Raw genomic sequence first — 16,975 nt, forward strand, 5'->3', positions numbered from 1 at the left:
TCTTTTTCTTCTTTGTTCAATGGCCGTTCACTCCTTAGGAGTATTACCGCCACCTGCTGTATATCTTGCGCACATGAGTGATGAATCTGTATTGCTATCAGAAAAAAAACCTTTTGTTATGCCCTACCCGTCCAGAGGATCAGAGTCCATGCAAGCTTCAGCTGGCGCTGCGTGTTCAGTTTCTCCAGCTTCCACACTGGGCTTCTCAACTCCTGAGATGGGCTGAAACATCAAGATCCTCATCCTCAAACATTAAATCCTGTGGTCTAGTCCTTTAACCTCTAAAAATGTCAAAACCACCTTAAATATCTGATGATCACTCAAACCCTTTCCCAGAAGGTCCCTGACGCTCAGTGGCCTGTTCCTTCTATAATCATTTACTCACCATCTGTCCAATTTCATTCCAAGGCAGACTCTCTTCTGCAGAACACAATATATTTTAAAGAATGTAATGATCCACACAACATTGTACCCCACTTTAATTCAAATATTTTACTAAGAATGGCTTCTTATTGATAGAATTTTTAAGTTACCCTCAACTCCATGATTAGCTGGAATGTCCTGCTATGTAGAAGCAAGGTGTGGTTCAACTTTCTTATTACGTTTCCCCTATGTAGGGTCACGGGAGTACATTCCAGTGCCTCAGGCCGAAGGCAGGGATAAACCCTTGACAGGTAACCAGTCAATCAAAGAACTAACAAACAAAGACACACATTCAGGAAGAAGGGCAATCCATATTCTCAAATTCATCTAACCTGCTAGACTTTGCACTGTGAAACCTGAAGTCAAAAACATACAAAGAGAATATACAAAATTAATAAAAAAGGCCTTCCGGCTCAACCTGGGGCTTAAATTGGGGACCTATTATGCTAAATATCTCTGCTAATATTAGTCTGTTTCTTTCTTATTCAGAGGTCACCGTAGCCACCAGATCCAGTCTGTATCCAGACCAGACCTCTACAGCCCTGAATGTCAGCAGAGACCAGGACAACAAAATGTCCAAAACGGCCCAGTAGAATATAACATAAGTAACTTATGACAAGCAAGAAATCCCTTTTATGGATAAAGGCATCCCACTTTTGCTGTAAGTACTATCATGTCATTTCTAGGTAATAAATATAGTATATGAATAATGCAGTGCTAATTGACATAACATTTAAAGGGGGGCTACAATGGTGTTTCATGTATTCAGAGTTGTTCAGAGTGTTAAAGAGATTAATTCTCATGCTAAACATGGCCAAATTAAAAAAAAATAATTTGGAAGAATGACAGAGAATTTATGTGCCGAAAATCCTACTTCCGGGTTGGTACAAGTTTCGGCTGGTTTTTTCAACTGTGGATTTAATGACGTAGATGATTGTGGAACTCCTTATATGAGCATTTCTCTCGGAAAAGCGTGCCCAGTCTGCCCACGTACATGTCGACCAGAGGAGAGCGAGACCGTGTACATCCATGCGCTTCATCAGGAAGTCATCGGATGCGCTGCATAGGATTTGTTTGAGAATGCCTCCAAATAAGTGTGTTTTTGAATGTGAGGGAAAGTTTACCATGTTCAGCTTCCCAAAGAACCCAGCGTTACATGAACAGTGGATGCAGTTTGTTTTTCCGGGGCAGCAACAGAATGTAGCAAGTGCGTTTGTGTGTTCTGGTCATTTTAGTGATGAATGTTTTATAAACAAGGCCCAGGTCGATAATGGATTTGCACATCATTAGATATTAAAGCATGGAGCGATCCCAGTGATAAAAGACCCCATTCATGTAAGTACAACTGAAAAAACAACACGAAACATCAGTATTATAGCTCCGCCCATGGCACGCCCCCAGGAGCTCTGCTTTTTCTAGAGAGAATCAGAAAGCTGTATTTTTCTTTTATAAATATGATAAAACTAGAAGGATGCAGTTCTACTCTATAGGTAATCAAGATTAACATGAGATTAGGTGAAACGGTGTATGTTATGTACCCTTTAATACAGTATAGAAGCTATTCTGCCTTGTTATGTGTTTGTATAAACCAATTCTAAAATTGTCATTAGGGAAATACAGGGAAAAAAAATATTATATAATACAAATTATTGGTTATCAGCCAACAGTGTATTTGATTTCTTATACATTTAAAGTACATAAGTCTGTCAATAAAACAGATTTTTTTTTTTACATTTCTGTCCCCCTCATTTCTGAAATGATGGCTATGCCTCTATGTGTGCAGTACAGAAAACAGTGCACAAGTCTTCTTGTGCTTGAATGGTTTAAAATCTTATTAAAATGCGCATAAAGGAATCGATTAGAGTAATCTAAATTTGAATTTTATAACAACTAGACGATTCCTGACCTTCAGCAACGTATTCCAGAATTTTATTTTTACCTTATTGGAATCGAAATTTGGAATTGACAAGAATTGGAATCATTAAAAATTCAAACAATGCTCAACCTTACCCATACCCCAGATTATTTTATACTGACACCTTTCTATTCACACCATTTTAGACCATTTCTTTTCTTTTAAACCCTGACTTACCCTTCTTTGCTTTTGCCCTTCTTAAAAACAACCACATAATCATGAAAATACTTTCAATACACAGAAAATACTTGCATACAGTGTAGGCAGTCATACAGTCATTCACATAAGGTAACCACTTAATCAAAAGACAATACGGGGAATTATTTAAGGCTAAGAGCTTCCAGCATAACTAGTCCTTATAGACATTATTAATACCAAATGAGTTTTAAGAAACAAGAAGAACAGCGACTGGCAGAGCTCTCCAAATGTAAACTTTATTTATCCTAATTATTAAACCGATACCATCAAGTTCACATTAAACCCCAAGACAATCACTATAGTTTTCACGTGATGTTATGGAAAAGACATTGTATCAAGTAATCTTTCATTTGTATTCCCATAATTCGCATACATTCAGAACCAAACACCTATAGAACAGCTTAACATTAAGTTTGTAAGCTGATTGTTAAACCTCTCTTTTAAAGACCAGTTTATAAGTTTTATAATAATTTACTCTTTGTGAATTTTCTAAGAAGCTACGTAACAATTCGGTCATTATTTACAACATTCTACACTAAAAATATTAGTAAATATGACACAGTCACATCTTTTCTCGGACAATTTCTATTTACGTCACATTTATGATTCAGTGTTTGAGAACGGTCTTTGATCAAAAGAAGTGAACTGCAAGTGAGTGGTCTATTTACCTTTACAGTGGACCAGCACTAATATATTTAAGCACAACTTTACATACAATACAGATCATATTTTCTCACATGAAGACTAAAGATTTCGATCCTTTAAATGTACCGACATAAAAGTGTCAGTATTTAAAATTCCATACTGATGAAATGTTAAGAGGATGTGGTAAGAGATGATTAATGAATTCAATCCTATGTTGGCCCCTCAAATTAAAAAAAAAGGCTTAAAAAGACATTAGCAGATTAAAATTAATCCAAAAAGAAAAAAAAAAAAAACACTGGCTAAACATCATTTGACCTGACTAGTTGAAACAATGACACTATATGTAACAAGTCGCTAGAATTGGTCTTACCAGTCAAGATTTATACAAGTTAACAAAATAGACTTTTATATTTTACTTTCCAGTGACACTTACTGATCATTAGGACAATTTACAATATTCTAATGAGCTGAAAATGTTCTATAACATTTTACTTCAGTGTGTTAGTCGTGGCATGTTTTAACAACTTTGCAAATGCTGAATCACATTCAAACGTTACCACCAGTGAACAAAAATTTGGATACAAACACACTGGTAGATACAAAGCGAGGAGGTAGGTGAAGGTGTTCTGTTATGAGGCCATGACCAAGCAAGAGTGTGAGTGTGTATATGTGATCTTCATGATAATCATGCAGAAATGAATCCCTCCACTGTGATAATATAGTATTCATGAACTCAACAAGGCTTTCGGGGCTTTTAAAAATGAAAAGGACTGAAATGGGAATAACCATATTCAAAACATTAAAAAAATAAAATTAAAATACAATTCAAGTGAAAGGCTACACACTTTTAACCCAACACATCACAAATCGCTGTGGGTCTTAATTTATCTTTGTTAGTAGTCCGATTTAATACAGCTAAAAAGAGCAGGATCTTTGTGTATTCTTGCTGCACATGGTAGCACTGCAAATTGAAACTGTACCTAAATACCTGTACCATGTGTTCATATAGCCACCAATCGGTGTCTCCACACTTATTACTTTCACTCCATGGTCACTTTTTACTTTGTCCATGGTCACAAGTCTGTCACTTTATTTTCTACAGCTGCAGCAACCTGTTGAAGCCGGTAGCCAAGCTGCATCTTCTGAGCGGTGGTGTCTTCCTCTAAGGCAGTGATAATCTAACAAACACACACATATAGGAATAAAATTACAGCATATATATATATATATATATATATATATATATATATATACAGTACAGACCAAAAGTTTGGAAGCATTACTATTTTTTATGTTTTTGAAAGAAGTTTCTGCTTCTGCTCATCAAGCCTGCATTTATTTGATCAAAAATGCAGAAAAAAACAGTAATATTGTGAAATATTATTACAACTTAAAATAATAGTTTTCTATTTGAATATACTTTTAAAAAAAAAAATATTCCTGTGATGCAAAGCTGAATTTTCACCATCATTACTCCAGCCTTCAGTGTCACATATGTAACATCCAGTCTATCACATGATCATTTAGAAATCATTCTAATGTTCTGATTTATTATGAGTGTTGGAAACAGTTCTGCTGTCTAATATATTTGATGAATAAAAGGTTAAAAAGAACTGCATTTATAAAAAAAAAAAAAATAATTCTAATAATATATATTCTAATAATATATTTTCTTTACTATCACTTCTTATCAATTTAACACATCCTTGCTGAATAAATGTATTGATTTTATTTAAAAAAAAAGAAAAAAATACTGACCAGTAGTGTATATTGTTATTACAAAATATGTATATTTAAAAAACATACCTTTTTTTTGTTTTTATTTATATTATTATTTTATTTATAAATATTAAGCAGCAGAACTGTTTCCAACTTTGATAATGAATCATCATATTAGAATTATTTCTAAAGGATCATGTGATAATGATCCTAAAAATTCAGCTTTGCATCACAGAAATAAATGATAATTTAAAGTATAATAAATTTAAAAACATTATTTTAAATTGTAATAATATATCACAATATGACAGTTTTTTTCTGTATTTTTGATCAAATAAACGCAGGCCTGATGAGCAGAAGAAACTTCTTTCAAAAACATAAAAAATAGTAATGTTTCCAAACTTTTGGTCTGTATTTTATATATATATATATATATATATATATATATATATATATATATATATATATATATATATATATATATATATATATATATATGCACAATTTTAGAGGCAGCAGAAAACAGTCTCTAAAAATGTATAATTTCTCATAATGCAGTAGCTTACATGAACAAATTAGCAATATACAACAACTTAAAAAAAATGAGAATTATTTGATCAAAAATACATTAAAACCGTAACATTGTGGAATATTATTTAACATTTTATTATATTTTTACATATTTAAAATGTTACTATTTAGGTTTCAATTTTATTATTTACATTTTTATATTATATAATTATATTTAATTATTATCAGTGTTGGAAACATTGCTGCTTAATATTTTTTGTGGAAACTATGGTATACTTTTTCCAGTATTCTTTTAAAATCACTTTTAATCTATCCATTGTTGAATAAAAGTATTAATTTCTTTAAAGAAAATTTGGTAACACTTTCTATGAAGCTCATATTTATAATAAATTATAAGGGTATTCTTAAGGCATTATAATGAATGCATAATGCATTATAAAAAACCTTATAATATGTTGTATCCGCTCATAAATATTCATAACAAAACTTTTAGTATATGTATTATAATATTTACTTATTTGTGGTTATAGTTTTTAAGAGTATGATTATTTATAACACAAAATGAACACCTTGTATCCACTTTTACAATGGATTATATTTCTCATAGTTATAATGTATTATAAGTCTCATATCTTGCCATTTTTCTGATGCTACTTTACTGAAAGTGGTCAAAGACCACTTATAAGTAGCAGTAATAGTAATGATAATAATAATAATAATAATAATAATAATAATAATAATTCTCTCTCAAACAACCATAAGATCAGATGAATATGTAATATGAAACATTTGCTTTGAACTATTTGTATTGTAATATTAGTTTGATTATTTTGATGGTACCCTTTAGACAGCTGTTGATAAGAAACTCTGCAACTACATGTCAACTAGCAGTCATTGGAGTATTAGTATGTGTGCTACTGTAAATAAACTCTTTATTTTGATGATCAACCAACAGATAAGCTGACTATAAGTGTCTTTGCAAGTAATAGATTCTGCCATTCTTGAGCATATTAATACTCTAATGAGAGTTTGTTGGTATGTAGTTGCAAAGTTGCTTATAGCCGATTGATTAAGGGGACCATCAAAATAAAATGTAAGCATATAAAACGTAGCATTTTTTTCAGTTGGGGTATTAAGCTCACACCAATTAATTAACATTAGCTTCACAGAAACACTCAGATAACACTCAACATCTAACCACTCTCAGCTGTAGTAAGATAATGTGCAGATCTTAAATAAACAATGTCAAGATATGATACAGTCCATTATAATGTAAATGAAGTCGATTTAATATGGTGTTCATTGTGTGTTATAAATAATCATACTCTTAAACTTATAACCACAAATACGGTAGTATTATGATGTATTATAATTGTTGTTATGATTATTCATGAATTGATATAACATATTATACTTTTTTTTTTTATAATGCATTATGCATTCATTATAATGCCTTAAGAATACCCTTATAATGTATTATAAATACGGGCTTCATAGAAAGTGCTATCGAAAAGTTTACTGAGCCCAAACCTGTGAACAGTAGTGTATATTTTTTTTCAGCATTCGGCAACACTTTAGTTTAGGGACCGATTCTTACTATTAACTAGTTACTTACTGGCATGCATATCACTCGCATATTGGCTGTTTTTTAGTACTTACAAATTTTGTCTGTTTATTAGTTCTTACTTAGTTCTTATTAATGCTTTACTCTAGATGACCATATTTTAGATCCCCTAATCCTACTTAAAATTAACAACTAACAATTATAAGCAGCAAATTAAGAGTTTATTAATAGTCATAGTTAATACTTGTCCGTAGTGAGAATCCGCAATCTAAAGTGTGACCCAATATAAACATTAAGATTATGCTATAGAAGTACATTGTTAGTTATTGTTAGCTTATAGTAATTAACTAATGCTAACAAATTCTTCTAAATATCTTAGCCAGTCATGACTCACCTGGTCGTAGTATTTGTTGATGTACTTATAGAGCTCATGCAGGGCCACCAGATAATTTAATTCTCCAGAGTAATTCTGACAGTCAAAACAAATGTGGAGTGTAAATCTTAAGAACAACAAAACTACTACAGTGCTACAAAACACTATAACTAACCCCCCATCTCTAACCTTTTACAAATTCAAAAACAGTCAATATGACTTTTTCAAATTTTACAACCGAAAGGAAGTAAACAGACATACCCTGGAGAGCTCAGCAAGAGCGGAGTTCATGTCCTGATCGCTGGCAGAGATGGTCTGCTTGATGTCTGCATAATATCTATTTAAGAAAAACAGTGATATTCAGAACAAGATGACTTTCTAATATAGTCTATATACAGTAATAAAGTAGTCCAAGGTATTTTTACCGTTCAACCATCTGTTTATAGCGAGGGATATCTCTGGCATACAGCAACTTATTAATAGGCGAATCCTAGATAAACATGAATAAAAAAAAAATGTATCAGTTTTTCAATCTTCAGCGAGGTCTGTATTCCACTCTACTGGCTTCCTGTTCCTTTCTGTTTGTCTCTTACCCTTCCAAGTTTATGCTCTGTGGTAGTGCAGGAGTCCATGAATGTTTGAGCAATGACTGACAGAACCGCGTCCACATTATCTGACACCTGCACATCGAAGATGAACTGAGGGTTCTTTACAATGTTGATCCAGAACCGCAGAGGCAAACTAAAACCAAAAGACAACCAAATCAGATCATCAAGAAAACTTTCAACTATTACTTCACTTGTAGGTGGATACCTAATATTGTTTTAATCCGGTTAAGGCTTTCAATATCTAATTCTAATCCATTCATTTATGAGACTATCACCGAGTAGCTCCATTAAACACTTAGGATAAAGGTATAGTTCACCAAAAAAGCAAACTTTTGTTTATCTTTAGGATACAAATAAAGATAATATTCTCTTAACACTTTGGTCCATCCATTCAAAGTCTATACAACTAAAATGTATTTTACCCAGGAAAATGAACAACACTCTTAGTGTGCAAGTAAACGACAGAATTTATTAAAAACCTTTAGGGTGTACTGACCCTTTATCACAGATCACAGGTTAATATAAAAAGGGTAGCAAGAGAAAAATGAAAATGAATGACAGTTATTTTTCCAGTGTGAAAAAAAAACATTATTCCCGGATTTAGCATTTTTTTATGGTTAAATTGGTCACAAAGTTAATTAGTACCTGTTCGTTTTCCAGATGTGAATAGTTTCAGAGTCTGAGATGCCATGGCGCACTGCCTGATCATCAAGCAAGTCAAAGAAATATTTGATTGCCAGAGGAACTGGTTGACTAGTGCTTAGAATAACTGTGAACAGATCATCCACAAACTTCTGCAGTGTACCCTACACAAAGACAAAGACACAGCAAGTAAACAGGTGTGCGTATGTTCATTTGTTATTCAGCTATGTATACTAGACAGAGTTGTACATGACTGGTATGAGTTTGGCTTCTCCTTCAAGCTTTTGTCTGTATCTTTAGGCTGGGTGAACGCATGTTTAAGATACCTTCATTGACAGGAGCCGTGTGAGATAGATCTCTGGTATTGTCTTGGCTCTTTCTCGTTCTTTTAAACTGCCTCGTCTGTGTTTGGGTAACTCTGGCTCCTCACTGGCCTTCACTAGATGCCACAGTCTCACTCCTTCCTCATCTGCATCCTCTAGCATGGGCGTCTCTGTGGAGGGAGAATGAAAGACAATAAATTAAAGCAATATATTCAAGTGTTGAACAGAGAACACAGAATGATAATGTTAGTTACCAAAATGAAGTCTACAATGTTTAATGAAACATTGTATACACTGTTTTTTTTGGAGCTGCCTTTTACAGTTGCATATATATGAGACACACACACACACACACATATATATAAATGTCAAGAAAAGTGAAGCCACACATTTCGATCATGTCCTGATGTCTGGCTGTAGTATAAGTCACAAATCCTGCCCTCTCCATGTAAACAAATAAAAGGTGAGCCAAGCTTTAAATTTTTTTAAAAAAGGCCAAAAGATGGTTGCCGTCATATTAATATAGCTCTTATCATGCTGATGTAAGATACATTTTTAGTTATAAAGATTTAATTAGTTATCTGATGCTTTAAAAATAGGGTGTGACTATGATTGACTGCTTCTCTGGGTGAAGTAATCACAAGGCACCAGCAGACTTCTTTTGGGGGCTTCAGGAGGAGACTGAAGCACATTTACATAAAATTGGGAAAACAAGGCTGCATAAAGTTTAAGAGGGTGATCTAGTATAGGCAGAACCTTGATACTATGCAGGCTCAGGCTTCAAATGACACCATCTGTGAAAGATAGCAGCAGCTATCCTGGGACTTTTGGCTTCACTTTTCTACAGTGGAAGGAAGATGAGATGCATTGTTTATCTTTTTTTTACAGTTTATAGTCAGTCCCTTTTAATTTAAATTTTTTTATACAATACTGTCTAAACAATCATGAAAATCAGCCCTGTGTGTTGCGTGCCTGTGAACATGAACATTTTGCACAGTTATGTTCGCTATACTGTACTCACTCTCCCCTGCGATGTAATCATGGGTATCATGGTGAATATGTTTGCTATTGCGAAGCACCAAAGCTACAGTTGCTCCATCTGGAACCTGAAATCAAAAAAATATATGAAGAATAGAAGTTAAAAGTGTTTACTATATTTTAGTTCATGTAACTAAGGAATATTTGGGATGTGATTTAGTTTAAATGTGAACCAGTCAAATGAGGATAGTCCCTATGGTGCCCGGGAGGTGACATGGTCGGTTCACTTAGTTCTATCGTGGCCACGAAATAACTTGTGGCAATGTGATAATATGTCATGGCCATGAGACATTCATTCTTGGGAATGTTATGTTAACTCGAGGTAACGACATCCTTATGTCGTGGCCACGAATTCTTATGCTGAGGGAAGGACATCCATTTCTTGTGGCCATGATTTCTTATGCTGAAAGAAGGACATATTTTTCCACGAGTTTAATGCGTAAACAAACCTGCTTGACCATAGCTACCTGGGATTATCAGATATTTATTCAGTAATATTTTATTTTGAATTATGAAATTATTACATTATTTATTATAGAAAATATTTAATTATTAAATTATTATATTAACCATATACCTTTACAACCGGACTTTATTACATGCGATAGCGAACATTCACATAAAGTTTATCATGAATAAATGTAACATAAAGTGCATAATATAAAAAGGCCTACAAGAAAACATTTTTATCCATCCTTCTAAGTATAAAGTCTTCTAAGTCCATTAACTGATCTTTTTCCCCCCGTAATATTTTTATATTATTATTATTATTATTAGTATAAGACTTTTATTAGTGGATATGTTTTATTCGTTTAAATTCATATTTTGCTTCATTTCGATCTTTTTACTTAACGTTCTGAATACTTTTGTAAATAATAGCCTACTGTAAATGCTCGACATGTAAATAAAGCCTTAATTATGCTTACTGGAATCTTTTCTGGATTGCAGTTTAAATTTAACATTTAAATATGAATATTAATGAACATTAATATATCATTATATTTCTGGCTAATTAATAGACCATAATTATAAATACTAAAGTGTTTCGTTGAGGAATTAATCATTCACGTAGTTTCATTTGTAAATGAAAACACATCACGCTCATTTATCATTTATCTGATAATTATACCAATAAAGCCATAAGGGTGTCATTACCTCAACAAATATATCTCATGGCCACAACATATTATCATGTTTCCACGAGTTATAATGTAATGGCCACAACAAAACTAAGTGAACTGACCATGTCACTTCCCGGGCACCGTATGTCCCTATTTGGTCCTCCACTTTAAAACAAAGCAGATTTCCTTGAATCCAATGCAAAAACAAGTGTTGGGAAATTTTAATCCTCATGCAAAATTCCTAAATTGACTGATTTCTATAGAAATTACTAGATTTTGCCCATAAAAGTTAGCAGAGCAATAGTTTTTCCATTGGCTTGCTCACTAAAAGGATCTGTTAAGCATTGTTTTTTGTGAAGTACTTGACTTGAGTGGTTTACAGCACTGTAATTTAAAGATTGCATTGTACCTTATAATGCTGGAGCGTGTTCAGGCGTTTCCAGTTGCCCTGAACCACAGATGTTAGATCTTCATCTGAGAGGATTAGGTGACCTGCTACACCAGACCGCCATTCTGGAAATCCCAAAGGAACAATAAAAACCACATGTACAGTCATAGACATATAAAGTTTGAAAAGAAACTACTAAAAGAATGTAAGAATGAATGAATATGACATAAAGAGGAAACAAATGATATGAGTAAGAGAGAGTAGACTACATGTGTGAATAGCAGAGCAATTGTAAATGTTCTCACCCAGGTCCACAGAGTCAGCATGTGGTCTATGGGAGTATGAGGTGCCCTTGTACACCTGGTCTAGTATCTTCTCCTTCGCCTGGGTTATAGTGTCACAGTCTAAAACTTTGGCAGCAACTGGCTGAGCCTCATTCACACCTATTCCCTGCATTAACACATTCAATGTCTAAAGCGGAAAAAAAAGAAAAGAAATAATTAAGCATTCTAACTTCACATTTTAATCATCTACATTTTATAAAAGCACACAAAAAAATCCACCTATGATTCTCTAATAAATCTTATAAACTTGTCTGTAATATCCCATTTGATTTTTCTATTCTCTTCAAGACCATGGCTTCTGATCTGAACCATGTTATATTTAAATTGCACATCTTTCACCTCCACCATAAAACCAGCAATTTTTTTTTGCTGAGCAGTTAGTAAGAATCAACTATGGATGGAAAGGCACTGTCAAAAGATCTCTGGGATGAAGTCAGGAGATGGATAAAAAAACCTTTCAAAGGATTTATCAATGTCTAGAAGCACAGTAAAGTACATTAATAAGACGAGAAACTTATTTGGTACAACACAGACCCTCCCTGATTCAGCATGTTACTCCAAACTGGATGAAAGAAAGGCCACATCCAGTCATGCCAGCAAAAAAAAAAAAAAAACACTTTGAAGATTCTGAAGCCACAATAGACTAAAATTGAATAATTTGGCCTCAACACCAAAAGATATGTCTGGTGGAAATCCAAAACAGCTCACCATCCAAATAACAACATTCTTACTATATTAAAGCATGGAAGTGGTAATATCCTGGAGCACTTTTCAGGATATAAGGAAAAATGGATGGGGCAAAATACTGTCAGATTCTTGAGGAAAATCTGCTGCCTTTTGCCAGAAAGTTTACCTTCCATGATGACCCAAAGCACACAGCAAAACTGCACACACAATGATTGAAGGAGGAAACGGTGAATGTTTTTGCATGGACTAGTCAGAGCCCAGACATAAACCACATAAAAAATCTATGGAATGACTTGAAGACTGCAGTCCAAAAATGGTTACCATCAAACTGAACTTGAGCGGTTCTGCAAAGAAGAGTGGGCAAATATTGCCCACTTACCTAGTATTAAGTCCAGATGTGCAAAATCTGTAAGACTAAAGTTTGTACAGACTAAAGACTGTAATTAAAGCAAAAGGTGTTTTAACAAAATACCGTAACACTTTAGAATAAGGTTCCATTAGTTAATGTTAGTTAATTACTTTCGTTAACATGAACTAAGCAAGAACAATCCTTCTACAGCATTTATAAGTCTTAGTTCATGTTAATTTCAACATTTACTAATGCATTATTTAAATCAAAAGTTGTGCTTGTTAACATTAGTCAATGCACTGTGAATTAACATGAACTAACAATGAATAACTGTATTTTCATTAACTAACATTAACGAAGATGAATAAATACAGTAATAAATGTATTATTCACTGTTTGTTCATGTTAATTAATGCATTAACTAACATTAACTAATGGAACCTTATTCTAAAGTGTTACCCAAAATACTGACATCAGGGGGATCCTTTTTCCAACTCTGATTCAGTTTTTTTCTGACATATTGGTGTAATATCTTTCAATTGGATGTTATAAGTTACACCGAGGAAATGCAGCTAGATAAAAAAAAATGTTGTTCATCTTCATTTCAGGCTACAAAGCAACAAAATGTGGTTATTTTAAAGGGGTATTGATTCTTTTCTATACCCATAAAACTTACTGTGAGAATAATGTTAATTCTATATTATAATACACTGATGTGCCAAAACATTACAACCGTCTAAAATGATGTTGGCCCTCCTTGTTCTACTAAAACAGCACTGACCTGTCGAGTCATGTACTGTACAAGACCCCTAAGAGTGTCCTGTGGTATCTGGCACTGGACATTAGCAGTAGATCATTCATGTCCTTAAGTTGCGAGGTTGAGCCACCAAAGAATTGGACTGGTTGGTCCAGCGCAAGCCGCAGGTGCAAAGTGGAGATCAGGACAACACTTGAACTCTTCATAACACTTCTTTAAACCACTCCTGAACAATGTGTGCAATGTAGCAGGGTGCAATATCCTGCTGGAAGAGGCCACTGCCATCATGGAATGCTATTGCTATGATGCACCTGGTCTGCAATGAGGTTCAGGTAGATTGCATGTCTCAAATTACATGAACATTGCCCAGAGCATCACAGTCCCTCAACCAGCTTTGTCATCTTCCTGCAGTGTATCCTGGTCCAATTACATCCCAAAGTATATGTGATGCAAAAGAAAACTTTCTTACACTGCCCCAAGGTCAAGTTATTTTGTTTGTGTGCCCATTCTTTGGGCTTTTGGCTGTATACAAGGGTCATCATCAAGGGACCTCTGGCCAGTCTGCATCTACACAGGCCCATCATTAAAATGGTTGACACATGGACCTTCTACCACCTCCTCAGACCACTGTTGGTAAGTTCTCAAAAATGCTGCTCAGGAGCACCTCACAACCTTTGCTGTTCCACAACAATTCGGCCCTTGCCAGATCTCACTCTGATCTTTGATTCCTGCCCATTTCTCATCCACCTACACATTGACTGAATAAACTGATTGTTCATTTACCATAGAAATTACCTAGACCTTCACGTGCCCTTGTGAGAAGATGATTAACAATATTAATTTCACCTATGAGTTTGGCTCACCAGTATATGTAATTATAAAAAAATAAAATAAAAACACTGGTTAACACTTTATTTTCAGTGTACTTTAGTATACGTGTTACAAGTACTTACTACAGTAATAACATTAAACTAGTCATAATTACAACCAAATAACCCGAAACCAAATTCTAATCCTAACCCTATACACCGTAGTCAGGTCAGATGGCATGTTAAATTTAACGCCGATCTTTACATTGACACAAACAGTACAAAAGATTCCAGATCACACAATTTTACCAAATGATACATTTCAAAACTGTTTTATGGAGTTCTTGTCTACTAATTATAATTTTTTTGTTCCTGAAACACATTTTATCAGCTGAACAATTGTTCAACAACAGTAGAATCTATATAATACACTGTGCTTCTCTCCCTCACAGCCGCGTTTTCATTCCTGTCCCAAATTAAATATGCCGCTACCCTGAATAAGGTCTATAGTACATGTTTTTAATTAATATTTATCATTACCTATTGGTATATTTACTCTAACAATCACACCTTAAAATAAAGTGTAACTAAACATTATGATACTTACATTTTGTAAGCGTGGACGCAATCTGTGAGCTAAGATGGAGTGTTTCAGTCAATTAAAATGTTTTATTGATTTGTTTTTTACAAAAGCTTTATGGCAGAAACCAATTGGTCTAATGCACTAAAACTGTATAATAAAGAGATTCAAAGATTCTAACCAGAGTGCGGTATTCCAAATCCTCTCTCAGCAAACGGTTATCATTTAAGGTGTATTTGGCTTTGCCAGTCAATGCATCCACCGGCCCTTTATCCACTTGGTGTTTAATTGCTCTGAAGAGCATGTACAGAGGCTCACCAGCTGAGTGCTAAACACAGGAAGCAGAAATATAATCATTTACACAATACAACATGAGTAATCTACTCAAAAACACACATACAGGGCATCAGAGTTAAACTATTCTTCGGTCTTAATTAAGACATCCTCATGTTTTAAGAGGGTAATTACATTCCTGGAAAAATGTTTTATACCGTTAGCCATCTAATCACATTTTTCAGAACTGAATTTTATTTTTATTTTTTCATTTCTCACACAACAATCCTACCAATTTTTATACGCACCCTTAAGAAAGCATAGAGGCAGATGGATATCCAGTTTGTCAGGAGCTTTTCAACTACCGTCTCTGTTCTGAGAAGACAATTAAAGCCTCAATCATACAGACACTTGAGAACAATGAATATTGAATTGGTACTTCTAATGTCAGCTACTGCAACATCCATACCTCCGGAGCATGAGTTTTGGGTTCTTGGCGATATACTGTTCCACCAGATCGTTCAACAGTGTTTTGAGTATGTCAGTAAAGTACTCTAGTTTACTGTGAAGAGCCACAGTGAGCAAAGAAGCCACATATCCTCTATCTCTGGGCGAAAACGTCCTCTGGCTCTCCAGAGTGTGGATAAACTGTAGGAAAGAAACATGAGAGAATTAATATCAGAAGATGGTGAGAGTTATCATTTAGTGTAATTATTCACAGACACAACTTTCATAAAAAGTCTTGTTTATTATTGTACACTAAGTATTCAGAAGCTATAAAGCTTATTTACAGTACATGCTTTCCCAAAATAACAAAAAATAAGTACAAATAAGTACAGAGTATTAAGAATAACAGAAGTGTTTCACATAGACAGCAGGATGGATTATATTTATATATATATATATATATATATATATATATATATATATAAAGTCAAATTATATTTATTTTGTCTTGCTACATAAGTGTAAAGACGTTCTTAAATTTCTTAAAGTTTTAAAGTGGTTAAGCAAAAACAAACTGGTATACACAGGGAGTTTAAAGTGCTCATCTTTGAGCGATTGGACAACAGTGAGGATAAGGGGATTTTAGCTACCTTTGTGAGGAAGAGTTTGCTGTTTAGGAGATTAGATAACTGAATGAGTCCTTGCTCCACCGTGGCCCGGCGACACTCCTGCACATCCAGGTCTCTGCGAAGTGGCGACTCGCGGTGCCCAGGGAAGAAGATGCGTTCAGCATACATGCGGTACTCCAAGAAAGGAATCCCTGATCCAACCAGATCACTTGTCATATCCATCATTTCAGTCATCAAATCTGTGGAGGTTTAAGAGTCAACTGGATGATTATTAAGAGGAACGATTTGAGAAACATAAATGATGGCTGAAATACTGCACTGGATAATTTGCGGTTTGTTTAAACATTTTATGAAGCTTTATTGAACATTTCAAATTAATTCAGCTTTCAGAATCTAAGTGGATAAGTGTGACCTTATTTTGACCAACAGGTCCAACTCTTATCATTTTATTTACTTTTTATTTACCACTATGAATGAATGATGGAATACATTTTGGCCTCGCTCACAGCTTTTCTTAGACTTAAAGGGTTAGTTCCACAAAAATGAAATTTCGGTTATCATTTACTCACCCTTATTCTCATTTGAAATATAGTAAACAGCAGCACAAATGTC

General features: G+C 34.0%; 1 protein-coding gene across 2 annotated transcripts in view; it reads right to left on the minus strand.

Annotated features, from left to right (window-relative positions):
• Nucleotides 1–2,756: 2,756 nt before the first annotated feature.
• plxnb1b (plexin b1b) overlaps nucleotides 2,757–16,975 on the minus strand; it is a 57,154-nt gene continuing 42,935 nt past the window's right edge. The window contains exons 25-38 of one of the 2 annotated variants that reach the window (XM_052599338.1): nucleotides 16,385–16,602; nucleotides 15,757–15,935; nucleotides 15,596–15,662; nucleotides 15,196–15,342; nucleotides 11,794–11,959; nucleotides 11,510–11,613; nucleotides 9,963–10,047; nucleotides 8,945–9,111; nucleotides 8,622–8,782; nucleotides 7,962–8,109; nucleotides 7,794–7,858; nucleotides 7,630–7,705; nucleotides 7,390–7,464; nucleotides 2,757–4,359 (exon numbers count right to left, since the gene is read on the minus strand). In XM_052599338.1, coding sequence (XP_052455298.1) covers nucleotides 4,255–4,359; nucleotides 7,390–7,464; nucleotides 7,630–7,705; nucleotides 7,794–7,858; nucleotides 7,962–8,109; nucleotides 8,622–8,782; nucleotides 8,945–9,111; nucleotides 9,963–10,047; nucleotides 11,510–11,613; nucleotides 11,794–11,959; nucleotides 15,196–15,342; nucleotides 15,596–15,662; nucleotides 15,757–15,935; nucleotides 16,385–16,602 — 1,763 coding nt within the window. In that variant the 3' untranslated portion in view covers nucleotides 2,757–4,254. Of the gene's footprint in view, nucleotides 4,360–7,389; nucleotides 7,465–7,629; nucleotides 7,706–7,793; nucleotides 7,859–7,961; nucleotides 8,110–8,621; nucleotides 8,783–8,944; nucleotides 9,112–9,962; nucleotides 10,048–11,509; nucleotides 11,614–11,793; nucleotides 11,960–15,041; nucleotides 15,071–15,195; nucleotides 15,343–15,595; nucleotides 15,663–15,756; nucleotides 15,936–16,384; nucleotides 16,603–16,975 lie in introns of those variants that run through there. The other variant, XM_052599339.1, reaches the window with a different exon arrangement.

This window comes from Carassius gibelio, chromosome A6, assembly GCF_023724105.1.
Source record: "Carassius gibelio isolate Cgi1373 ecotype wild population from Czech Republic chromosome A6, carGib1.2-hapl.c, whole genome shotgun sequence".
In the NCBI taxonomy this organism is placed as follows: Eukaryota; Metazoa; Chordata; class Actinopteri; order Cypriniformes; family Cyprinidae; genus Carassius; species Carassius gibelio.